Source organism: Tursiops truncatus, chromosome 9, assembly GCF_011762595.2.
Source record: "Tursiops truncatus isolate mTurTru1 chromosome 9, mTurTru1.mat.Y, whole genome shotgun sequence".
NCBI classification, from domain to species: domain Eukaryota; kingdom Metazoa; phylum Chordata; class Mammalia; order Artiodactyla; family Delphinidae; genus Tursiops; species Tursiops truncatus.
This window is the reverse complement of record NC_047042.1, coordinates 87,869,009-87,896,121: the sequence shown is the minus strand read 5'-3', so window position 1 is coordinate 87,896,121 and position 27,113 is coordinate 87,869,009. Positions and strand designations below refer to the sequence as shown.

Genomic DNA, 27,113 nt, shown 5'->3' with positions numbered 1-27,113 from the left:
CATGGGATAGAGGAAATAGGTAATTAAACATAGACAAGAAGCAGTGGGACTTCTTGGATGATGGGGAAGGATGAAAGATGTGACCTGTAGAGGGCAGTTAATCCAGAATGTGGCAAATCAGAAAGCTCCAAGGGGAATCTCTACAAAAAGATCAAAATGAAAGAATACTTGGTGTTTTTAAAGAGAAATGTCTTGTGAAGCCATTTCAACAAGTGGAGGAAATTTTATGGTTGAATTAGTAATAAACACATAGAGATCTAATCAGACAAAACACAGTTATTAACTCTACAGGAAACAAAAACTTGTACAGAAAAAGTAATCATATTATGCTGCAATGGCTCAGATATGAAGTAGGGGTTGAGATTTATTTTTTTCCATACAGATATCCTGTTGTTACTGCATCTTTTGTAGAAAAGACTACCCCTTTACTTTTGAATGGTTTTGGACTCTCATGAAAATCAGTTGCTGATAAATGTGTCAGTCTATTTCTAGAGTCTGTATCTCATCCACGATGATTATGTCTATCTTTTTGTCAATACCATACTGTCTTGACTACTCTAAATCTTCAAATCTGTTATAATAAAAACTTTCAAATTTGTTATTCTTTTTAGAATTTATTCTGTGTATCTGAACCTTAGCCTTTCCACATAAGTTTTTTAATTAGCTTGTTATTTTGTACAAAAAGACTACTGGAATTTTGGTTGAGATTGCATTGAATAAGCAGGTCAATTTGAGGAAAAATGACATCTTGAAAATGTTGACTCATATAGGTCATGAATAAGTTTTATCTTTCCATTTTTCTAGGTTTTAAACATTTCAGAAACAATGTTCTGTAGTTTTTATGTACAGAGTACAGCATGCTTTGTTATATTTGCCTATAACTTTTTTTGGGGGGGGGGAATTTTTTTTTTTGGGCCACACCATGTGGCATGTGGGATCCCAGCTCCCTCACCAGGGATCAAACCTGTGCCCCCTGTAGTGGAAGGGTGGTGTCCCAACCACTGGACCACCAGGGAGGTCCCTGTGATTTTGAGCTTTGGCACATGATACTGTTTTTAAAATTCCATTTTCCAGTTGTTCATTGTCATTATGTAGAATAATTGATTTTTGTTAAATAGATTCATTAGGACTTTCTAAATAGATGATCACATCTTTTGTGGATAAAGACAGTTTTATTTCTTTCCAACCTTTATTTCTTTAAATTGTTTTTCTTGCCTTATTGCAGTGGGTAAGCCCTACACTATAACCTTGGATAAAAGTGGAATGAACACATATCCTTGTTTGTTCCCAATCTTAGTGAGAAGACGTTGAGTATTTCACTATTAAGTATGTCACTGTTTTTTTGTAGGTGGTCCTTATCAGGTTGAGGAAGTTTGCTTTTATTCTTTGCCTACAGAGAGTTTTTATCATGAGTGGGTGTTGCATTTTATCCAATGCCTTTTCTGCTTCTATTGAGATGATCGTGTGTTATCTCCTTCGTTCTGTAGAAGCAGTGATTTAGGCTGATTTTTTTTAATCAACTTTCCCTCCCAAGGGTGAATCTCATTTGATCATGATGTATTATCCTTTTTACTTTCAATTTGCTAATATTTTCAGGAGGAGTTTTGCGTCTGTGTCATGAGAGGTATTTATCTGTGGCTTTCTTTTATGTTGTTTTTAGATTTGGTACCAAAGAAATACTGGTTTCAGGAAATGTTTCCTCCTCTATATTCTGAAAGAGTACATGTGACTGGTGTTCTTTTTTATTTCCTCCCTAAATTCATTGTTTATACTCACTCTATCAGGGTGTTTTCAGGAGGGCTGTTATGAAAACTGGCTACCACAGGATTCCTGTATGTAGATTTCTGGAATTCTTTTTGTACTAGTTCCCCCTGTGTGGTATTTTGCCCCATAAATTTCAGTTGCCTCAACGTCTTCAAATTTTGAACACTGTCCCCCTCTGCTCATTGAGACAGTTGGACCCAGTGCCAATGTCCAGTAAGTGCCAGAAGAGCAGAAAACTGGGACACTTGTGGTTTTCATCTGTCTTCTTTCTTTTCTCTCAGAGGTCATAGACCTGCTGTTCACTGTCTGTCATTCAGTGTCTGAAAACAGTAATTTCATATATTTTGTCTAGTTTTCTAGTTGTTTATGCTGGTAGCCCTAGTCTTTTATCACCTAATGTGCCATGGCTGGAGGTTGAAGTGTGTAAATAATATTTGAACTTCATAATAATGTAATTGTGACCCTTGACCTAACCAAAGGTTGGAAGGTGGGCTTGGAATGTATGGTTATGCTGGCTGAAAGAAATCTAAATCTTCAATTTGCATAATGTAATAATATTTAATACTGAAAAATCAGGAAGTAGCAATACAAGCATGTTATTTAATGATGTGATAGTAAATGACAAAAGAATCATCTGAAAGAATAAGCAGATTATTTTTAGGGAGAGGCAACTGTTGAGGGGGAGGAAGGATATGGGGGACTGCTCTTTTTCCTAATAAACCTTGTAGAACTGTTTGACTAGGAACACATATAAGAAAAATATCAGTGAAACTAGGGGAGAAACGATAGAGTGGGCAAATGGAAATCATAGGAAAGAAAGTATAATAGTACTGATATTGGTTAGTCATAATCAAATTCAAGATCAAACACATTTTAAAAAGATAAAGAGAATATTTTTCTTACTGATGAAAGGTCCCCTAAAGTCACAAAACTTTTATTTACTTAACAGAGCTAAGAAGTGTATTGAGCTGATGTAAATACCAGGAGAAACTGCACCTACGTGTGTAATGGAGAGACTTCTAATTTCTGTATTTTAGAAATATATGAAGTACACAATAAAAAGGAAATGGAAAATTTGATTAACACAATTAGCAAGCATGTGTGTGTTTGTGCATGCACACAACTCTGTACAAATAAATTTGTACAAAACTTTAAAATACAGGTATAGTGGGTACAAAAATTGACTGTTAGGCCACAATGGATATATTAATCAGTTCCAGAAAGTAGAACTCACTTGTGTATTTCTATTTATTCTTCTTGGGGTTTGTAGCGCTTCTTGAATCTGTGGATTTGGTGAGTTTCATTAGTTCTGGAAAAAATTAAGCTGTTATCTCTTCAGCTGTTGCATTTATTCTCTCTCCTCTCTTTCTGAGACTCTGATTAAATATTTTCCAGATCTTTTCACTATCTGCCATGTCTTTTAATCTCTTTTCTGTTTCTTTCTATTTCTTCCTTTCATGCATTAATGGATGATCTCTTCTGATCAATCAGAATTTTTTCTTTTAGGTCTAGTCTACTGAGTTTTTAAATTTTGCCATTGTGTTTTCCATTTCTAGAAGTAACGTTTGTTCTTTTTTGATACTTGATTTTTTTAAAAAGCTTTTTATACCATGCAGATATTTTCAAGTTTGTATTATATTTGTTTAAACAGATTAGAATTATTGTTTCAAAATTTGTCCAGTAATTCCAGAAGCTGAAGTCTTGTGAGGGATGTTTCTGTTGGTTGTTGTTCATGTTGTTTTATTTCTTTATGTGATTTGTTGTCTGTATCTGCTTCATGGTTGTCATTGAATTATTTGTAAGGTTCTCCAAGGCCCAAGATGAATTTGCCCTCCGATAGAGAGGCTTTGATTTGACTTCTGCTGGATCCTGTAAACATTGCCATTAGGGATGCCTTAAACGTAAAGGTCTTTTGTTCTCCTGGATGCACATCTTCCCTGGGGTTGGTTTCAACTTCTCTAGGATGGTTTTCTTCACACCCTTTTCCTTTTTTCTTATCGTGTACTGACCTCTGTGTAGTTTTTACTTACCCTGAGCCAAAATGAGTTCTTTGAGAGTGGGCTGGGCCTCAGCTTAACGTGGGAGTGATCTCCCCCAAAATTCTTCACCTTGATTTGGCCTTGGACTTTTAATGCTGTCCCTCTTCCCCCATTTGTTCCTCTCTCCCATTTGTTGTTACTCAGACTTTCCACTTATCTCTCTGGGTTTTGACTTTTATCCAAAAATTGTCTTGGGACTTCCCCACTGCAGATCATTATTGTTTTTAAGATGTTGGTTAGGAAAAAGTTTTATACAGTATTTTTCGTTGTCTTTAGCAAGAGGAAGAGATAAAACTGTAAATGCATTAATTAGGAAATGAAGAACAAAAATAGATGAACTTATTTCCAGGTTAAGAAACCAGAAAAAGAATAAACATTGCGACAGTGGAAAGTAGGGATTAAGTAGAATTTAGTGAAATAGGAAAAAAGCAATATTTCAGTAACGGTTAGAGCTGGTTCTTTGAAACAACGAAGTCTGGTAAGTCTGATCAGAAAATAAAACAGAAGACACATGTAAATACACATGTAAATTAGGAATAAAAGTGGAAACATAACTAAACATATGAAAGGAATTAAATGATTACATTAGAGACTATAAACCATCTTAATTAGTAGTTTGGCAATTTGTTGGCAAATTAACACCATTAGAAGTATTTTACACATTAAAAATGCGTCTCCACAGGTGTCCTATTTAACACTAGTTTGTAACATGCAGTAGTACCTTTAAAGAAAAATTTTTTACTTGTAATTTTTATTTGATCCTATATTCCTAGAAAATTAGGTTTAACCTATCTGTTTCAGTCAAAAAGTAGACCAGATATATTTTTCTTTATATTCATTTTTAGTACTATTACTAGCTTTGTGGGTCACGGTCTCTTTCTGCAGCTATTCAAATTACGTGTTTTCATATCCCATCTTTAATCTACCTCCGTTCCTCATCTACTGTATGAGCTTATTAATTTTCTATTATTGGATTTGTAGAGTGGGTTTTTATGGTGGTGTGTGTGTGGAGGAGGAACGATCATGGAATTCATGGTAAACTAATTTGTTCTCCTGTGTTGGTATCTTTCTGTATTGGTATGTGTAATGTATCACTATGTAGCAGTTATATTCCAATAAAATTGACTTTAAGTTGACTTTGAAGCCTTGTGGAAGTATATTTCCATAGAAAAAACTTGGAATAATATAGAAGAAGATTGGGGTAACCAGTGTTATATACTCAACATGGTGGTGCATCAGTAATATACTTGATGAGAATTGATACTGCGACCCAATTTTTGGTAATTGTCATTCTCCATTTTTGTGTGTGTGTGTATGTATTTTAATTTTTTTGGCATTTGTATTACTTTGCATCATCTTTTATCAGGATTTTACAGTGTCAGAGATTGTTAGCAAAGAAAAAAACCGGAGTGCTTGTCAAATCCTTCATGTTTTCAGAAGAGTTAAAAGTTACATCAGTGTTTTTCAGACTATCTCTGATGCAGAACCAGATTTTTTGTAACCCACCCCCACCCCAAACCACAGTCTGTTGGTGACTGATACAGGGTCCTATTAAGCATGCCTAGTACCCAGCTTGTGTCATGTGATTTACCACCTAAGTTCGATAACAACCACACAGATAACTATCTTATTCTTCAGAGCCCACTGATGAGGTACTTGAATGTTGTGGCAATGTTAAGTTGCTATAAAAGTTTCCAAATGCTTTTTCTCAATTTTTATACTTCTCTTATCATGGACTGGTAAGATTCAGTGCGTGGATTAGACTTTGAAATGGAACTAGGAACAATCTATATGCTTGATCCACTCAGGGAGTAGACTATCACCACTATAGATGTTAATGAAGGGCAACAGCTTTCAAATGAACTTAATGATAAACACTCCGAAAGGAGCTACCCAGAAATCCTGTGGTAGAAAATAGCTTTTCCATGTGCAAATGAAAATTTTAAATGATCTTGTGGAAAGATATTTTAATTGGTTTGTATGTAGTTCATTTTTATACTTGTGCCCATATAGCTTTGAATAGCTTCGTGGGATTAAAATCATCCAGACAGATAGATTAAGATTTGAAAGGAGATATAGGTACAGAAGGGTGAGTGGAGAGAGAAGAGATTTAAATTGGGAAGATTACATCATTGATTGAAGAATTGAATTTATTGTAATAGATCCTTAACCATTTGGTTCCTCAAATTAAAATGTAAGAACACTTTGAAATAAGTTTGTTTGTTTTTTTAAAGATGGTAGCCAATTCTTTTTATTTATTTATTTATTTTTGGTTCCGTTGGGTCTTTGTTGCTGTGCGCGGGCTTCCTCTAGTTGTGGTGAGCGGGGGGTGGGGGGGCTACTCTTCGTTGTGGTGCACGGGCTTCTCATTGTGGTGGCTTCTCTTGTTGTGGAGCATGGGCTGTAGGCATGTAGGCTTCAGTAGTTGTGGCACATGGGCTCAGTAGTTGTGGCTCACCGGCTCTAGAGTGCAGGCTCAGCAGTTGTGGCGCATGGGCTTAGTTACTCCGCGGCATGTGGGATCTTCCTGGACCAGGGCTCGAACCTGTGTCTCCTGCATTGGCAGGTGGATTCCTAACCACTGCACCACAGTGGAAGCCCGACATAAGTTTTTTTTTTAAAAAGAAAATTAGTAGTGCTAAATTTCCACTTCTAGAGAGTAGCTTGGTATTAAGGTGGCAAATATTTATTGAACCCCTAAAATGTGTGACATAAACTTTATATTTGATCCTGGAGAAAGCCCTCAGGTCATGCAAAAGTCAGGGAAATTACTGAGTCCTCTGTTTTCTGTGCCTCCCACTCACTAGTAAGTTGGAGTATGCCAAATAGATTCAAATTTTTTTTTTTTTTTTTTTTTTTGCGGTACGCGGGCCTCTCACTGCTGTGGCCTCTCCCATTGCGGAGCACAGGCTCCGGATGCTCAGGCTCAGCTGCCATGGCTCATGGGCCCAGCCGCTCCACGGCATGTGGGATCTTCCCGGACCGGGGCACGAACCCGTGTCCCCTGCATCGGCAGGCGGACTCTCAACCACTGCGCCACCAGGGAAGCCCCTCAAATCTTTAAATGTGGGAATTGAATGGTATGGATGCTTACATCCTGCAGGACCACCAAGAGTTATGCCTGAATATTTAAGAACAGGATTTTTGGAGACTTTATGTTATTACTAATAGACGTTGAGGAACATAAAAGGAAATCTCACTTCCTTAATTGCCTTCAGCATTAATCAAAGTGTGCTCACAAATTGGAGGATGTTTGTTTTTTTAATTAATTTTTAAAACTTTATGTATGAAAAGATGAAAGTTACTTTATGTTAAAGGCATGCAAGTTTTCATGCTTGTGGATACTCCCTCCTCTCTTCCTGATTCCCACTTCTTTCTTCATTTTTTTAAAAAATAAATTTATTTATATATATATATGTGTATATATATACACATATATATATATATATCTTTTTTTTTTTTTTTTTTTTTGCGGTACGCGGGCCTCTCACTGTTGTGGCCTCTCCTGTTGTGGAGCACAGGCTCCGGACGCACAGGCTCAGCGGCCATGGCTCACGGGCCCAGCCGCTCTGCAGCATGTGGGATCTTCCCGGACTGGGGCACGAATCCGTGTTCCCTGCATCGGCAGGCAGACTCTCAACCACTGCGCCACCAGGGAAGCCCTATTTATTTATATTTTATTTGTGGCTGCATTGGGTCTTCATTGCTGCACGCGGTCTTCCTCTAGTTGCGGCGAGCAGGGGCGACTCTTTGTTGCGGTGCGCAGACTTCTCATTGCGGTGGCTTCTCTTGCTGCGGAGCACGGGCTTCAGTAGTTGTGGCACGTGGGCTCAGTAGTTATGGCTTGCAGGCTCTAGAGCACAGACTCAGTAGTTGTGGTGCATGGGCTTAGTTGCTCCGCAGCATCTGGGATCTTCCCGGACCAGGGCTCGAACCCCTGTCTCCTGCATTGGCACATGGATTCTTAACCACTGCGCTACTAGGGAAGTCCCCCACTTTTTTTCTTGATGGCAGGATTTCTGTTAATCCCCACTTCTGATATTCTGATAGACACAGTTTCCCATTTCTGGGATCTCTTCACATTCAGCTTTTAGATATTATTATTTAGTGTGTTCCATCTTCCATTTATTATTGACTGTTTTTTGTAGTAGTTAAGTTGTCCCTTGGTATCTGCACAGGATCGTTTCCAGAAACACCACACCCCACTCCCGCAGCTACCAAAGTCCGTGGATGCTCAGGTCCCTTATATAAAACAGTGTAGTATTGGGGTATAACTTACGCACATCCTCCCATATACTTTAAATCATCTCTAGGTTACATATAATATCTAATACAATGTAAATGCTATATAAGTAGTTGTAAATACAATGTAAATGCTATGTAAACAGTTGCTGGGTGCATGGCAAATTCAAGTTTTGTTTTTTTGGAACTTCCTGGAATTTTTTACCTCAAAATATTTTCAGTCCATGTTGGTTGAATCTGAGGATGTGGAACCAGCAGATATGGAGGGCTCGCTGTTATAATAACTGACTTACTGAATGCTTCTGTAAAGAACACAATTTTAATTACTTTATAAGTGTGTTGTCTTTGTTAATTCTCACAGAAACCCTCTGAATAAAGTACTCTGATTCCCATTTTACAGAATAGAAGACTGAGGCAGACAGATTACATAACTTTGCCAAGGTCTCTTGGTAAAGAATGATCCAAGATTCAAAGCCAGGCAGTGTGAGCCCACAGCTCTTATTCAGGCCATCAGTAGTCTTGGCATTAGCAATAGGAATGAAAACAAAATTATAATGATGAGAGAGGAAACCATTGTAAGAGTGTAATTACTAGTATTTATTGAGGGATTACTGTGTGCCAGTTACACATAATAATTGCTTTATGAGTGTTATTTTTACACCAGCGTTTAAGATTATTTTCATTTTACTTATGAGGATATGGAGGCATAGAGTTTAATTGACTTGTCTACGACCACGTGGATAATAAGTGTTGAAGCTAAGTTCAAACTCCTGGGCCAGAGGATCTATGTATTGCTGTTTATTTGCTCATCTGTGTCCTTAGACTGGGAATGTATTAAGGAATAAGTACTTCATTAATCTCCAAGCACATAGTAAGTTTTCATTAAATATTTGTTGATTGTAATACATAAACCCATATTTAGATGAGAGAACTTATACTCTTTGCCTCTTACACAGTACCTTAGAAGCTTAATTTTCCTGTAAACTGTGTGCTAGGCATTGTAGGGAATACCAATATTGTTGTTTTAAATTTTAGAACCTTTGGTGATGTTTCAAATTTCAGCACAATAAGTGGTTTAAATAGTATTTTAAAACAATTCTATATAACATTTAACTTTTATTAAATAAAAACTGAAAAGATTCATAAAAAGGGAGTTGTAACAAAGGGAGATGTGATGTGCATACACATCATCCAGAATTCGATAATTGTTATTCATACAGTTTTCTGTTTATTTAATGCTAACTTCTATATTTGCTTTATGCCTACAGCCATATCCAGAAGACCCAGCAGTTTATAAACCACTCTCCCAGGAAGAACTGCAAAGGATAAAGAATGAGAAAAAACAGAAACAAAATGAGAGAAAACAGAAAATATCAGAAAATCGCAAACATTTGGCTAGTGTACGTGTTGTACAAAAAAACCTCGTCTTTGTTGTAGGTCTGTCTCAGCGCCTAGCAGACCCAGAGGTAAGTCTTCTTCTCTTTTCTTTCTCAACTTGGCATTTTTTCTTTTTGTATATTTGGAAATAATAGCTGACTCTGCCCAACTGCAGGATTTACCTGAAAATATTAAAACTTAGGAGAAAATGGGAAATATTTTTTTAATAATCACTAAGAAACCAATGACCAGTTGTGATCTTAGGCAAATGTATTAATCTTCCCTGGCTCATTTTCTTCAGTTGTAAAACTAAGCAGTTGAACTAGATCTCTAAAGTCCCCTTTAGTGCTAATAACCTGTGAAAGTTGGATAATGGTTCTATTTTGCTCTTAAGGCTAATGTGACATGACTACTCTGTGTGTGTTTCCTCTTTTCTGTAGCTGTATTAAGGACCAACAGTGGAGATGCAGTTTCATAAACCCACCAAAGATCCGTGTTTTTTTTTTTAAATCGTGCCCAAGTAGTGAACCTCGGTTATAGAACAGTGATAGAACTGTTGCTATACTGTATCATCATTCTTTACTCATTCATTTTAAGCCAGTTTTGGGGAAAGAGGGAGAATTTGATGAACGGAAACTGTGGACCAGGTTCTTTGTCATTCGTTTGGAGGCAGGGGACGTCTTAACCCTTTTGTTTATTACTTAACTCTTTTCCCTCCTTCCTCCACCAGCCTTATTAGAATAATGTTGAACTCATAACTTTCCTTGATGCCCATGGATGCACATCTGCTAACTTTTAGTTTCTGATATACCAGGAGGTGCTGACTAGATTGTTGGGAAGGCAGATAGAAACTGACTGGCAACCAGAATGTTGGAGAGAGCCGAATTTGGGGAATCTGTCAAAAGTACTCCTTGAGAAGGGTTTGAAGTAATGCTCATGATGGTCGCAATCAGAGGGAGGATTGTAGTGAATATGATTAGGGAGGTGGGAATCTTTGAACTTGGCTAAGTGGGCTAAAGGCCCCAGAAGGAGGAAATTTAAGGTGTCTATACATTGATTTTGTACAAATCAGTTTAGAGACAATAAAAAATATTTATTGCTGATAAGTTTACTGTGTATTGAGGCTGTGAAGGGCTTCATGATCAGTAGAGGAGAAAAATCAGGGTGACCTTACTAAGAAGGCTTTATCATTGGTAATAAATGTGGAGGCAGCTCAAGAATTACTAGGACCTAGGTCCAGAGATGCTGGCATTAGTGGGCTACATGATCTTCCGGAGACGTTCTTTCCAAAGTCAGAGGGTTCATACTGGAGAAGACTTCTTTAATAAGAGATGATAAGGAGAGAGCTCATTTTAGGCCTATGACTTAACCTCAGCAGCCACTTCTCCCTTTTTCCTAAATCTAATACTTAACTCCCCAGACAGGCAGAATCCCACTTCACTCTTGAACACTGCCACAACTTTGTCCCAACGCTTCTGTCTCCCTCTTTCAACACTATTTTTTTTTCCAACCAGAGATCATTTCTTACCTCTGCAAGTTTTTTATTTACCTACCTCTATTTATTCCTACTAATTTTTTTTTTTTTTTTTTTTTTTTTTGCTGCACCATGCAGCTTGTGGGATCTCAGCTCCTTGACCAGGGACTGAACCTGGGCAATGGCAGTGAAAGCGTGGAATCCTAACCACTAGGCGACCAGGGAATTTCCTGCTACTCCAGTAAATTAATGGAACTTTTATTTTGATTTTATAAGTCTTGGATATGGATGTACTTGCTTTTCTTAATACAAAATCCAGTCACCTGTGGTACTGGAGGCATACAGAGCACCACCCAAAGGCTGGATAAAATTAAGCCATAGTCTCAGTCTGATGTTTGGATTATAGGTTTCCTACCTCTTCTCTAGAATCTGTGGTTTGCTTTTACTTATGTACAGAGATTTCTTATTTTCATTTCAAATAACATGATGTTAGTAAGATTAATCTGAAGAACTATTACACAGAAAGAAATTAATCTAGGGGTTGGCTAGTGAGAGAGAACATTTTATCATGAGTCTAAATATACTTAAAAATCACTGTCCTGGTTTTATACTTTTGAAATCATTGTGCTTGGTGAGAGGACAGTGAATTTTCTTTTTTTTTTTTTTTTTGCGGTACGCGGGCCTCCCACTGTTGTGGCCTCTCCTGTTGTGGAGCACAGGCTCCGGACGTGCAGGCTCAGCTGCCATGGCTCACGGGCCCAGCCGCTCTGCGGCGTGTGGGGTCTTCCCTGACCGGGGCACGAACCCTTGTCCCCTGCATCGGCAGGCGGACTCTCAACCACTGTGCCACCAGGGAAGCCTGTGAATTTTCTTAAACATTAGTTTCTCTCTCTTATTTCTCTTGAAAGCCTAGGAAGACCAGAGATTAGTGTTTTAGTTATTAAATCCTACTACTTCTAAATATTATCTTTAAAATTTTTCTTAATGTAACTGTCTAACCCTTTCAGATTGGAAAAGTTAAAGTCAGCTTCATTAGAAAACTCGAAGTTTCAAATTGTTAGGGTAACTTTTGAGACAAAGAAGATCCCTGTGATTTACTTATTTTTGGATGATGACAGTTTGATATTTGACTGAATTCTGATTAGCAAAACAGGAACATTTAGGAAAATTTAAAGCTTGTTTTGAAAATAATTTTTGTACATCTGAAAACTTCATGCCAAGATTGATAGTCAAATGTATTCATTTATCGCTCAATAGAAAAAAAAAACTATCTTAGAAGATATGGTAATTAGAGGTAATGATTAGAGGTAATCATCTCCTAAATCCTAAAAATTTATATTGTCAGAACCTAATTCATTCATTCTGTAAATTAACTCTTGAATACTTACAATCTGTTAGGTACTTTGATGTTGGAGATGAAGTGGTTTAGCAGACAGTCTCTACCCGTACAAGCTTACAGACAGTGGAGAAGACAGAATTAAGTCCTTGTAGGCATGCTGAGCATTTATAAACGGAAGTACAGGGCTTTTTGAGAACATGTAACAGTGGGGAATTTAGCTAGTACAGAGATCCACAAAAAGCCTCCCTGAGGAAAGGATGATTAAAAATGATTAGGAATTAGCTGGGCAGCGAATAAGGACAAGGATGTTTCAGGTTCGTGACTGTGTGAAAGAGCAGCTTGTTGGAGGAACTGAAAGACTTTAAAGACGCAAACATTTCATTTTACAAACGGGAAACCGAGGCACAAGGAAGTTGAGTGACTTGCCTAGGATCACTCAGCTATTTCATAGCAGAGCCAGGGCTAGAAACCCAGCCCCATCCTCCCCTCCCTGGTCTTAAAGCTCCTATTCCAATGTATTTTACACCAGTGAATGGTCTGTTGTTCCTCCATCCGTCCATTTATCCATCCATCCTTCCATCTGCTTACCACATTTTTTATTTTCTCTGTGGTGTTCATGAACACTTGACTGTGTTCCCAAAGAATATATAGGAAGACATTTTACACATTAGGTATGCCATTGGGAATTTATAATTCTATCATGTGGCCTTTTATATGGTAATGAGTACTAAAGTTGGCTCACTGTGAAGTAAATATAGGACATTAAATATATGGGTAATGTGGTGATATGCAGGGTGTTCTGCCTGCTACCCATACTCTTTACCTTTTTTATTTACTAGAGTATTGTTTTGCTCGTTGACTTATGTTCAGACAGAATCTGTAATATGCAACTTAATATAGAGCGTCTAAATTATTTAAATTTCCCTTGCCTGGGCAAACCATTTCTTATCAGCCATAGGCCATTTTCTAATACATTAAGGCCCACTAGTGTTTTATATCCATGTTATTCTTCTTTTTTTTTTAAGATTTAGATCTGTATTTATTTATTTATTTGGCTGTGTTGGGTCTTAGTTGCAGCGTGTGGGCTTAGTTGCCCTGCAGCATGTGGGATCTTAGTTCCCTGACCAGGGATCGAACCCTCATCCCCTGCATTGGAAGGCGGATTCTTAATCACTGGACCACAAGGGAAGTCCCCCATGTTACTCTTTTTGTTCAATACTAAGACAGTTTAATTTTTCAATAAGCATTTATTAAGTACCTACAGCGTGCCAGGCATTGTGTAAGACATTGAACATAAACCAATAAAAAGGTAGCCCCTGTTTATTTATAAAAGCAACAGTACACTATGAGGAGTGCTGTGTGCTGTGGAGGCACAAGAGATGGTACCTGACCTTGGGGGGAAGATGTGTACTCTCCTGCTATCTCTGGGGTAAAGTGCTTCAGATACAGGAATTATACAAATGCTTCTGGATGAGAAAGAGCTCAGTCTGCAATGATTTGTTTGGCTGGAAAATTAGAGTGAAAGGGTGAGAGAGGAGGCTGACAAGGTAAGTGGTAAGGGATAATGAAGGGCTTTTAAAACATGCTAACGAGTTTGCACTGTATCTTAAAGGCAATGGGAAGCTATTAACTATTCTTAAGAACAGAATGACATGGCTAGATTTGTGCTTTGAAAATATTATTCTGGCTCCTCAGTGTAATTATGTACAAATCTTATGTTGTTATGAAGGTGTTATCCATAAGCCAGCTTTTAACCTTTCAGACCCAGTACCCACTTTTTTTTAAACTTATATTTTATAACACCCTTTAAGTTTCATGCAATGACTTCTTGATAATATCTGTCTGTGTAGATACATACTTTGAAAAAAATGAAGGCGAAATTAAAAATTATAAAAAGACTATTTCTGCATGTAAATACTTGGGTAGCTCTGCTCTAGAACCTTGCTACTCAAGGTGTGGCCGCTGGGCTGGTAGCATTAGTATCACCTGGGAGCTTAATTATGCGGACTCTCAGGGTCTGAAATATGTATTTTAACTAGATTCTCAAATGACTTGTATGCATATATAAGTTTGTAAAGTACTTTTTTTTCCAGTATGTTATAAAATAGGTGCTTGCATCTGTTTGTAGAATCACTGTGAATATGACAACTACAAAGGCAGATTGTTACAGGTGTATGTATTGGCACCTCAGGTACCATGAAGTGCCAATGATGTGATTTTTCTGAAACAATTCTTAGTAAAATTTCAAACAAAGCACTTGTGGTAGTCCCTTAATTACACACTGTTTGCTTTTAAATTCAACATATGTCAAAACTGTGGGGAACTACTTTATGTTTATAATTTGTTTCTAGGTTCACTTAATTGTAAACAGGCCTCTCAGCTAGATGAATGTCTTGTAGAACATTCAAAAGTGGTGCAGGACAATTCTTTGTGGTACAGGGCTAGCCTGAGTGCTGTAAGCTTTCCCTGGCTCCCATCCACTGAACACGAATAGTGTCTCCCAGTTACTTTGACAACCTCCCCTAATAAAAGCTCCCACAGAGTTCCAAAATGTTCCAGCTTCCCTTGATGCTGCCTTTACTGAGAACTACTGCCGTAAACTTGGATATGATATGAGCTGCTGATGCAGCACAACTTGTAACCAGCCTGAATCCTTTGAAGCAGGTATTTTGGCTGAGGCCTTTTGCTGAGTTGGTATGCATCAAGCTGGAATATTGAATACAGTTCTATACTCCACTGGCCAGAAAGCTTTTCAAGGTATACTCTTCCCTAACCCTCTGTTCTAAGACTTTTTTGTGAACAACCCAAGAGTCATTGCCTTTACCACACCTACCGCCATATCCCTCGGGGGATTTGGGTAGAAGAAAGATTGAAAGCCAATGTAGTCACTTCACCTTCTAATCCATTAAAATTGGCTGTAGAAAACATAAGGCCTAAACCCTATACTTATAAAAACCTAAAATAAAATAAGGTAAAAAAATTTAAATAAATCAAGTTGAAAACTGTTAAGAATTAATGACACCCCCAATCACAGACTGTTTCACAAAGCTTTGGTTCTGTCAGATGCAGAACATATTAGCTAAGTTGCAAGTATGTGAGAATATTATCAAGAGTATAAGAGTATTTGGTAAGGATACTTTGCACACACTTGAACAGATATGTGCATAAAGCTTTCATTGAGTGGGAAGCAGCCTCATAGCACAGGGAGATCAGCTCGGTGCTTTGTGACTGCCTGGAGGGGTGGGATAGGAAGGGTGGGAAGGGGGGAGACGCAAGAGGGAAGAGATATGGGAACATATGTATATGTATAACTGATTCACTTTGTTATAAAGCAGAAACTAACACACCATTGTAAAGCAATTATACCCCAATAAAGATGTTAAAAAAAAAAAAGCTTTCATTGAGAGAGAGCTTGCTATCTGGAGAGATTGTAAGAACAGTAGGTCTATAGATGAATTCTAGGAAAAGAACAAATTTAATTTTGAGGTAGTTGCAAATCATGGGAGAGGTTTTTGTATCAGGTTAGCCAAGGTTAAGTAAGTTTTAGAGAAGCTAAGTGAATGCATATAGTGATCACATAGTAAAGGAGATGACACAAGTATGAGGGAAAATGACCACAAAGAAGTAACCAAGTAGTAGAGAAAATATTGTATAAATTTGTTTCCCCAGTTTTTTTTTCATCCATAACCTCACATTTGTTATTTATTAGGAAAAAGAGAGAAAAAAAAACAGGAGACAGTTGAGAAATGGTGAAATTGACATAAGGAAAATTTATTGACACACACAGAGTAATAAAGCATAGAAGTTTGAAGAACATTCTGTTACCATATTTGGAATGCGTAACTTATAAATAATGCTTTAATATAATATATAAAATATTATATACAATAGATTTATGAGTAAAGACTGTCTCTACTGGTGTCTGTTCTTGAGTTTCTGTTTCTGTTTAATACATAATCTTGGTCATTGTTCTGAGAATTACTTTCTTATAATGATCATCTATTAATGAAAATGTGGTTAAGATATTTGATCTGTTTTGTGTTTAAGACTACTGTGAAGCTAAAATCCCTTAGATTATTGGTGTAGATATTAGAATGTAATAGATAATACTGAACTTAGTCTCAGTTTCTATTCAGTGCGTCAATAAAGAATAGCTTTTAGACATTGTTGATGTTTTCCTGTAGGTTAACCACACAAATTGTAATTAGGAAGTAGTCACATTTACTAGAAAACTTTAAAAATTATTTTATTTTCACTGAAGAGGGATGGTATATGTCCCCATTATAAGGATAAAGTTGATGAAATGGAGACAGTTTATACCTTATTTCTTCTTCTTTTATAGGTTTTAAAACGACCAGAATATTTTGGGAAGTTTGGTAAAATACATAAAGTTGTCATCAATAATAGCACATCATATGCAGGCTCACAGGTAACTAATTATAGGGATTTTTGCCTTTCCTCCCTATGGTCTGGGCTTGACCTGGGCTGCTCAGAAGGAAAACTTGCTTTCTGTGATTAGAAAGCTTAAGGGTCAAAGATTTAAGCAGTGTAGTGACCTCTGTTGGTTGGGTGGGGGAATTTTTGGTGCTTATTTGACCTTTTCAGGACTTAACTGTGATAGTAATAAGACGGAAATAGTAAAACAAAGATCTAGTGATGGTTTGAAGGGGAGGGGGAATTGAGTCTATTATCAGGCAGTTAAATTATATAATGATTTCTAATTAATAATGTTTTCAGATATTGTGAACTTAATACAGCGTCTTTGTTATGCTGGTATTAGCCGATAGAATACTCTTACAGATTGCATTTATTTTGGGGAGAACATAGTTTGACACTGTCTTCAAATCTTATTTTTTTTTTATCTAACTTTCAAAGTATGTTTTTTTGTAACCTTGACGAGCCTGTCAGATGACTTTTTTAAAAATATATGCCAAGCCAAAGATGATATTTTATTCATATTTATTTTAGTCTACTTAAAATCAGATAAAATTCGTTAAGTATGATTATCTTAAGATGAACTAGTATATGGTTTAATCAAAGCTACTACTACTTCTAATCATTGTCATTATTATTAATGAAAGTAGTAGTAAAGGCCTTTAGAATTCCTTAGGCAGGTTGCAAGATAATTTTGTTGTTGTTAAGTTTTTGTTGAATTTGATACTAATAACAGTGGGTTTTCACTTTAGGGTCCAAGCGCCAGTGCTTACGTAACCTATATCCGGTCGGAAGATGCTCTCAGAGCCATACAGTGTGTCAACAATGTGGTGGTAGATGGCAGAACACTTAAGGTAATACGGTCCTCTTGATTTTTTTTTTTTTCAAGGGGGAAGGGATAACATGTATTAACTAGAGAAGAGCGTAGCTTTTACATATTACATGAAGGGAGTCTAATTTGAAGATTGCTTCTTAGGCATCCATTCCAACCTATGACAGCTAATTTGTTTATAGCTGACCTATGTAGGGTCCTGTTTTACCAGCTAGGAGTAAACACATTCATTATTAAGGGATAATCTTTAAAAATCTCCTTATATTTACACATATTTTGTGAAAATGGATTTATTACTCTCCTTGTCAGAAATAGATAATTGTTCTGATTTGTTGTCCTTAAATATTTGGGCATTGATCAGTTCAGGTTTGCATGAAGGGTCCCACCAAGCAATGCTTTTAAGTAAGTGGAAGAAGGATGGCATAATTAGAAAAAGGAATTTGTCTTATGTGCCTAACCACTTAAAACATGGAACAGATTTTGTCTTTCTACTCTTCTGACCTCTAGGGAAATACTCTGGGTGCTCAAGCTCTGGAAACCATAGGCCGAGATTTTTTTTTTAGTTCTTTTAAATGATCATCTTTAATAAATCCTGCTAATAATAGTTTAGTTCTCTAGTATTCACAGCCATACTTTGTTTTGTTGTGCCTGTGCCTCATTTTAGGTGAAATGAAAACACTAAATATGGAAATTTTCATTGTGGTGTCAGTTCACATTTTGGGTCTTTTTCCCTCCCCCCCTCCGCTTTCCTCCTCTTGCTGCAGGCATCTCTAGGTACAACAAAATACTGCAGTTACTTCTTAAAGAATATGCAGTGTCCAAAGCCTGACTGCATGTACCTACATGAATTGGGGGACGAGGCGGCCAGCTTCACAAAAGAGGAAATGCAGGTAGTAAAGTAATGTGAATTATCAACTTTGCAGAAAAGGAAGTATTTTTCTTTATAAGTTAAAATTACAAAAGCAAAAACTAAGAATTTTCTTTTTCTTTAAACTGGTATTACTTTAAAGTAGCATTTTCCAAATACATAGTGTTCCATGGAATATCAGTTCTGCAGGATATTGTTACAATAAAAGTGGTTCTGTGGTCCACTAAGTTTGAAAATGCTTGATTAATAAAGATAAATAGATTCCCCCCCCCAACCCCAGCAACACTTCTTAGAGTCTTTAATATGCTAATACATATCCCAGAGGGGTATGTAGAACCAGGACTTAATTGACCAAGGAAAGCATTTTGGTAAATGCTACTTTAGGGGGAATGTCAGCAAAATGAAAGCCAAGTGGGATATTGTAATTATGAGGTCCCCCACCCCATCTCTACTCTTCACAGAGCATGCTAGAAAATAATACTCTATTAGATGCTGCTAAAAAGCTAACATTATTTTTATAAAATGATTCTTCCCATGAAAGTATCCAGTGAGTCAGTGTCCTGTAAAGGGTGAATTGAAGGCTTATTTTCCTGTGTTCTTTTTTACATTTCCTGTTCTCCTGTCTCCTTTCAATTTGTAGTATAAACATGCCTTTACAAGTAAAAATGTTGACCATACGGCATATTAAATGAGGATTATGCCAAAGCACAATACTGCACTTCCCTGTTATAGGTGAGGACTTCAGATTGTTGCTGTGGACTTTTGCAGGAATACTTCTCATTTAGAAGGTGGGGGGCATTGATTACTGCCTTTCATTCTCCAAGTCAAGCTAGAGACAGTCTAGGAGGGGCTCCTTTCAGAGCAGATTGTTAAATGAAATGAAATATTACCTTTTTTGACTTGGAGTTACTACAGATTAAATCCCATTATAATAAATATATTGGGATTTCTTGACAGTATGTATTGTCTTTATGATCTAAAAACAGTGTTAAAATAAGTTCTCTGTGATATTTAACGGGGATGGATGACTTACTTATTTCTTGCTTATCCAATAAATGCATCTTGATTTTTTTCTTCTTTTGGATGAAGTCTAAGGTTGAACCATTTCATGCTGAATTTTGACTAGTGGGAACTGTGCTTTACCAATGGGTACTATTACAATGAAAATCTCTGTCAAGGAATTTCTAAGCCCCAGTTGATCTCACTTAAGTATTATTGAAGAGTAAAAGGACATGGATGGACAGTCCCTTAGAATTTATTTGTAATGGGATTTAACCTGTCTCTATGAACTGCCCCTGTTAAATCATTTGAATACCAATTTGAGCTCTTTGTGGCTAACGAAAGCCATAATATCTCCTGAAGTATTGCTTGCAGAAAGAATTTTCAGGGCTTTTTATGTTTTAAAGATGTAAAATCCGCATCTAAACTGTGTTTTTTCTTAACAATTTAAAATTCATTTCATATTGTTGTCCTGAATTCATCTTGCTCTTCTTAGTTCAGAATTACTTTGAAAAGGGGTTTCCTCGTTAAAACACTTTGTCAATGTAGAAAGGAAACTTGAGCAAATTATATCATGGCAAAAAACAGATCTTTCCTTGTTACTGCATAACTCAAAATTTAGTACCATATGAAATATTTATAGACCCAGGTGAACAGGCAAGAGCCCTCTCAGAACAGGGAACAATGCATTGTGCAATATATATGATACAGTTGTGCTCAATTAGATGATACTGCCCTTGTTTTTATTGTTTTGTTTTTGCTTTGTTCTGTTCTGGTTTTGGTTTTCCCATAACATCTATTTAGACCACACTTTTAAAATAATTAACAACCCTGCAGGTAAGTAAAAAATGTCATTGCAGTCATAATATACATGCAGATAGTAAAAAGTTATTCAGAGTAATTTCATTGTACTGTAATTTATTTTTTGTATGTGCCTAGTTTCCACAGTCAGTCTTTCTGATTTATTCCATCACATTTGTGACACTGCCTTCTGATAGACAGCTACCAACTCCAGTAAATACAGAGTTGTCTTTGTTGTGTATAGAGCAGGGATTCACAAACTTTTTATGTAAAGGGCCAGTTGGTAAATATTTTATGTTTTCTGGGAATATGATCTCTGCAGCAACTACTCAACTTTGCTGTTGTAGCACAAAAGAGGTCATAGATAACACATGAATGAATGAGCATGAGTGTTCCAGTAAAACTTTATTTATAAAAACAAAGTGGCTGGCTCTAAATTGCCATCCTCTGGTCTAAAGTTTAAAATATATTAACTTTTATGTAAAAACAAATTAATGTGCTAATTAGTGTTAGGATAATGAAAAATACAGTAAAACTCTTCATCTGTGTGTTACTTATCAATCTTCTAAAAAGAGAGACTAATTTTTCAGTGATTTTCAGAAACTTCTGTAATGACCTGTTAGAAGACTTAATTCTTATGTGAAAGATGGGGAAGTAAGTTTAAAAGGGCCCCTCTAGTTTTTTAAACTAGCAAAAATGTTGTCTGTTAGTATTCTTTTCTCCACATAAAATGGGTGATGAAATGCCTTAGTTAATGGAATATGTCTCCTGTAGTTTTGTTGCAAGAACTTTCATTGGTCTAGAAGTTCTGTGACATTTTCCTCACAGGTTTCTCTGACGCCATGACAAATCCTTATGTGTTTTATTTAGAATAGCTTTAGTAATTCATAAAGTACATCAGCATTTTATACCAGCCACTTTGTGAGTCCCACTGCAGTTTTAATTTCTTCTTCCACTAGGCGGGTAAACACCAAGAATATGAACAGAAGCTACTTCAAGAGTTATATAAATTAAACCCCAATTTTCTTCAGCTGTCTACGGGTTCAGTTGATAAGAATAAGAACAAAGTGACACCACTGCAGAGGTATGATACGTAAGTACCGATATTAGTGTAATCAGATACCTTACCTTCATGTCTGTCAATCTTCTCTTTTCATTCTACATCTTTTTCAGGCAGGATCCTTCTTGACAGTGTCTGTCATTTGTGCAGAATTGTTGTACTATATAGGAAATGTTGAGTCACAATTTCTGGGTTTGAATATTTGCTGCCTGCTGCTCCCTGGTAATACTGCAGATGAGCCTCTTGATGCTTCCCCTTTGCATTGATTTGCAGACTACCCTGAGCCCTGGGAACACTCTCCTTGATAAAAAGGAAATTAAGAGATGTGGGTTATTTAAAAGGCTCTTGTCACCTAATTGGGGTTTCCCTCCTGATGTAATGAGGGGGAAAACACTGTAAAAGGGACAGTGGGCGTTATCTGAAGCATTTTTTGTTGGGGATAGAAGTATTCATGGTTGTCTAGTCTCAGGAATCACCGAAGTCTTTTGTCCTCTGAGTGAGGAGGGTATCCCATATTCAGATCTTATTCATCTTGGAGACAACTTATTTTTGCGTAGACCTATATTCTGTTGATGTTTAAACAAATTTATAATTTTATGTATTGAGTCTTATTCTGATATGGTGATCTTCACATCTTGGATTGTATTTGGTTATGGCCTGTGAGAAAATGGTATGATTAATAAAACAATAATTTGGGGGTTATACTTTATTCTGAATGTACCTTAAGTTTGATGTGTCAGGATCTTTTTTTTTTTTGATAAGTCTGACTTTTGTAAAGTGAATTCATTTAAAGTAAATAGCTGTAATTAATTTAAATAGGTCGATTTTCTTTTTAAAAAAATTTATTCCAAAGTTAAATTCGTTTAAGTGATGTTTTAAATGTCTGGTTATTACATAGTCCCATGTTTATTTAGCACTAAAATAATGTAAGGGCCATTTTTTAAACATAGCTAATAATAACTACAGGAATTGTTATCAGAGCCAGTTTCTTCAAAACTTATTCTTGTATTTAAATTCTTGAAGTCCTTGTTAAGTTTATTCACTTTGATAGTAAAGATTATTTATAAAGGCAATTCAAATTTAAATACTTCCTATTTATTTGCACACACATATGTACATGTGTATATAAATATATGAGGCCATAGAGCAAAACATAAGATTACTATATAATAAACTATGTGAAATTTGTTTTATCAAAGCTAAGAATAAAAGCTAAGTTTAAAATCTTTTTGGGTTGATTAGCTTTGACCCTTTCCGTTGATCTTTTTGTCCCCACCCCATATGTTTATTTTATTATGAACCTATGCTATTATTTACCTCATTGGTTGCTAACTCTGTAGTGCATTATATAAGAATGAGGTTATTGTAGTAAAAATTTATTTCAGATGCTTTTAAATACACATCTTTATTCTCATTAAAAGTGTTGTCATTCTAATTAAAGTCATATTCTGGTTTATAGCCCCTAGAGAATTCAGAGCAGAAACGTAAAATTTAGATGATCTCTTTGCTACATTTGTTATTCCCTGAATATAAAAGTCATGTTTCTATTGAAGGAAATCTGAAAAATATACAAAAGCATAAAGAAGAAAGTAAAAATTGTATGTGATCTCAATACTCAGACGTTTTCACTGAAAATGATTTGATGTATCTTCCTTGCAGTGTATATTTCCTTGTAGTCCTTTTCCTTCCTGTGAATGTATATATACACAAAACACATTGGTTTGTTACATTTTAAAATTTAATACCCATTATTATGAATATTTTCCCATGTTATGAAAGCAATTTTTATGACTGTGTAGTATTCCATTATATGTGAGTATTTAAAATTTATTAAACCAGTCTCCTGCTGATGTATATTATCTTACTTTCATTTTGGTGCTATTATTTATAATACTGTGATGAACATTTTTTCATGTAAACATTTTGGTTATAGTTTTGATGCTCTTAGAACCTCTGAGTCAATGATTGTGAGTACCTGTTTACTTGAATTGAGTATTTTTTTCTGCACATTTACCAATTTGATAAACAAAAAATCTCATTTTGATTTATAGTTGATTAATATAGTGAACTTATGCATTGTGAATTCGTATCTCTTTGCCATGTTTTATTGGTATTTAAGTGTTTTCTGTGCAGTATATAGACTGGCTTCTCCCATTAGTTGCCCAAGTCTGTTTGTTTCAAAATACTTGAGTTTATAGATCAATTTTGGGAGAATTTATATTCTGCAGTATAACATTGAATCCTCTCAACCATTAATGTGGTATATCTCTCTATTTAAGTCTTTGGTGTCTCTCAGGAAAGATTGTTTTTGGTCTTTTCCCTGCATTTTAAAATCGGATCTCCCACCATCATCTCTTCCTGCTTGAGAATCCCTAGGCTAAAAATTAAAGAACAGTGTTAGAAAGTGGTGCTAGCAGGCATCCTGTTGCATTACTTTTATAGAGATCTCTCCAGTGTTTTATTCACTCTTAAATATGATTTTAACCATTTATTTGAGATAAATTTTTAATCACAATGCGAAAATACCTTGCTATTTTTAATTTATGAGCTTTTTTCTTTAGATTGGAAGTGAAAATTGGAATTTACAAATGTCTTTTTAGCGTTTTAACAGTAGTTAGCTTTCTTTATTTTTTTTGTGATCCCTTATTAAAAGATTTACTAATATTTTATTGACTTTGCCTTCATATAAGGTGTAGTCAGAGCACATTTGTGACTGTTTCAGTAACAGGAGAGGGGTGTTATAGCAGCCACAAGTTGTAGAGGAAAAAAAGAAGAAAAAGGGGAATTTAAAACAGTATTCCCATTTGATAATTTTGCCCAAAACCAGTGCAACTGAACTTCAGCGGGGACCAGAATAAATTTTGACATAGTTACCTTTGCTTTTCATAAGTACATGATATAGGAAGGTTTTGGGGGGAGGGAGAAGGGTTGTTTTTTGTTTGTTTAATGCAAGTCCTCCAAATTTATTAAGGACAGTTAATGGCCCAGGTTACAGAGAGTTGTGGGTTTGTTGTTTTGGTTTTTTGGCAGCTCCTATAGTTTGTTTTCTTTCCATGCTAACCCCTGTAAGAGGGTAAGTTTGACTGTCAGTATTACTGAAAGTCTGCTTTGGTCTTCATTTCTACGTTGCCACCATACAAGGTACAGTGGTAGGGATGAATTTGTAGATAAGTTTGTATAAAGTTATATAAATTTGTAGATAAGTTTAGTCTGCCAAGTTAGAAAGATGAGCAGTACAACTCTTTCTATGGTCCTGCCCTACAGAGAACATTTTTCTTATTCAAGATAAATTGAGAATTAGACTTTCCAGGGAGACAAAGAAAAAGAATGGTTCCTTTTCCTCTTCTTGGCATTCCTGTGTAGTGAGTAGCAGTTTTAGAAGAATTGCAAGAAAACAAAACTTGGAACTTTATAGATTGACATTAAACTTAAAATGTACATTTTTCATTTGTAATTAATCCAGAGTACAAATATTAAAAGTATCATAGCTACTAATCGTCACTGAACCCTGACATGGTCCCCTGATGCACATTAATGTTAGTAAGTGAAATTTTCTATAATATGTCTTATTCCTATCTCACTTGAGTAATAAATTAGAGGATGTGTGTCATTTGTTCTTCACACACACATCCCCATTATTATGAGTTTGAGAGTGTATCAGTCAGATTGAGTATTGACTGTAGATAAGCTGTTTTTCTATATTAGTAAGTTACTTTGAAATGATGAATACAAATGTAAAGAATGGGGAGTAAGGGAGCCATGCAGTAGTGATGCTTGTGGACTGGATATTTTGTTTTTAAGTTTGGGGCTTTGAGATACCTTTATTTACATTGAGGCACTATTTGTGCACCAACTGAAGACTGAGACAGGAATAGTAGTAGCTAGATGGCTGCTATATGCCCAGGACAGTGCATAGGCCTACCTACAAGTATGTGGGGGACAGATTATGGGGTGTGCAGATCACTCAAGGTAAGTGGTTCTGACTTTATGTGGCTCAAAGAAGCCACCGTTGAAGGAATCAAGATGTTCAGCTTTAGATTTAGGTAGAAAGAGGGTTGAACAGAAATTTGGTGTCTTCTGTGTTCATTTAATCTCCTCAGTAGTCCTGTGTGGTAGCCATCATTGGTATTTTACTACTGGCAAGAATACTAAGTCTCAGAGAGTTTAGATAATTTACCAGTATCCTACACAAATAAGTGATAGACCAGATTCTGACCTAAAGTCTCTGTCACTTTTAAGCCCAAGCTCATTCTCCCACTCTGCCATTTCTTAGTCTAGAATAGGTGAAATTTAAGACTCTAACATGAATTAAAAACTCTGACATGAATCAAACTAAATCAATTAAATGAAACTATGCCATAACTGTATGTAGTTTGACCTTAAAGATCTCTGGTACTTAAGGCTTAAATATAGTGGATGTACTGTAAATTCCAAGGAAGGTTAAGCAAAACCTTCCCTAAACCACAGATTGGTGGCAGTAGAGGATAAGCTAAAGAAAAGTTGAATGGAAAACTTCTATAGAAATTTGTCAGTTTTTATCACATTGAAGGAAAATGTACATCTTTAAAAAATATATACAGCTATATTTTTATTGAAAGTCAAATATAAGCTCTGAGAGACGGAAGCCATAGCCAGAGTGCCTTATTTATTTAGCAGAATGGGGGTAGTCACTGCGTGAATCCTGTTCTTCTGTACTAACATCATTTGGTAAATCCCTGAGATTTAGAAAGGATATGGTCCAGAGACTTGTACAAAATAGTCTCAGTAGAGCGTGTTAAATCACGCATAGGCTTCTGAGTATCTGTGATCTCTGAAATTTTATGTAAAATGTGTGTGTGTGTGTGTGTGTGTGTGTGTATGTGTGTGTGTGTGTGTGTGTGTCTAAATTTTTCTGGAGGAGGAGCAGTGTAAAGCAGTAATTCTCAAAGTATGGCCAAGTGCCATGAAAGGTAGCCTACATTTTTTTTTGTAAAATGGATCCCCAGAAAGGCATTCCCATTTTTGAAATAGGTAGATGATTTGCAGTTCCCTACTTTTATTTTTGTATAAAACTAAGGGCTGCTTACTAGTAAATTAAGTAGATAGTAAAGTTTGCTAAAATTGGATATTTACATTAAAATTCATGAATTATGAGATTTTTCTGAACTTATTTCTCAGTCTTTCCTTATTTTTCTTAAATTTTATTCCCATGATGTATTTGGATATATGAAGTTACTGCACATGTACACATACATACTTGGAAAACTAGTAAGTCAACTCTGGTATCTTGCTCCACCTAAGTAGAATATTTTCAAAAAGGATAGAGAGCTACTGGTATTTTTTCCAGAGGGTGGGTGTAATGAGGGAGGGGAAGGGAGGGGAAGGGTTATGTTGGGAGGGATGGGAGGAAGCGGTTAGAGATAGAGTTTTTGGTGCCCTTATTTCTTAGACTAGAAGAAAAGGCACATCAGATGAGCAATTGTGTGTTTAAATTCAACTTAGTATCTTTTTAAGATCAAACTTTATTACTGAAATACAAAATTATAATGAATAGATGGAGATTTTTCTGTTGTTTTTGAAAGCTTGCCACAGTCTTATGATATGTTTAGGATGGTGGATGTCCATCCTTCAGTTTTAATATTAATGATAATTAATTTTTTGTGCTTACTAGTAATCAGAACATTTATTTTCATTCATATTTGGTATGTCCTGGAGTTATGAGAAAATTCCAATTAGAATCATATTTGCCACCTACAGTTAGTCTAGGTTTATTGAGGCTTTTTTTTCTTGCCATGTTAATTGTGTCATGTTACTTAAGATGTGGCCATATTTTAGTAGCAAAGTGATATTTTCAATGTTAATGTATATTTGAAGCCCCTGTATCAAAATAAATTCTATAAAAGCA

General features: G+C 36.0%; 1 protein-coding gene across 8 annotated transcripts in view; it reads left to right on the top strand.

The window, feature by feature from the left end:
- The window catches only part of CNOT4 (CCR4-NOT transcription complex subunit 4), a 141,680-nt gene that overhangs the window by 66,352 nt on the left and 48,215 nt on the right, over nucleotides 1–27,113 (top strand). For 4 of the 8 annotated variants that reach the window (XM_019951646.3, XM_019951434.3, XM_033863324.2 and 1 more), the window contains 5 exons: nucleotides 9,314–9,511; nucleotides 16,578–16,664; nucleotides 17,422–17,523; nucleotides 18,266–18,391; nucleotides 21,129–21,262. In XM_019951646.3, coding sequence (XP_019807205.1) covers nucleotides 9,314–9,511; nucleotides 16,578–16,664; nucleotides 17,422–17,523; nucleotides 18,266–18,391; nucleotides 21,129–21,262 — 647 coding nt within the window. The remainder of the gene's footprint in view (nucleotides 1–9,313; nucleotides 9,512–16,577; nucleotides 16,665–17,421; nucleotides 17,524–18,265; nucleotides 18,392–21,128; nucleotides 21,263–27,113) is intronic. The other 4 variants (XM_019951724.3, XM_019951503.3, XM_019951857.3 and 1 more) reach the window with 2 other exon arrangements.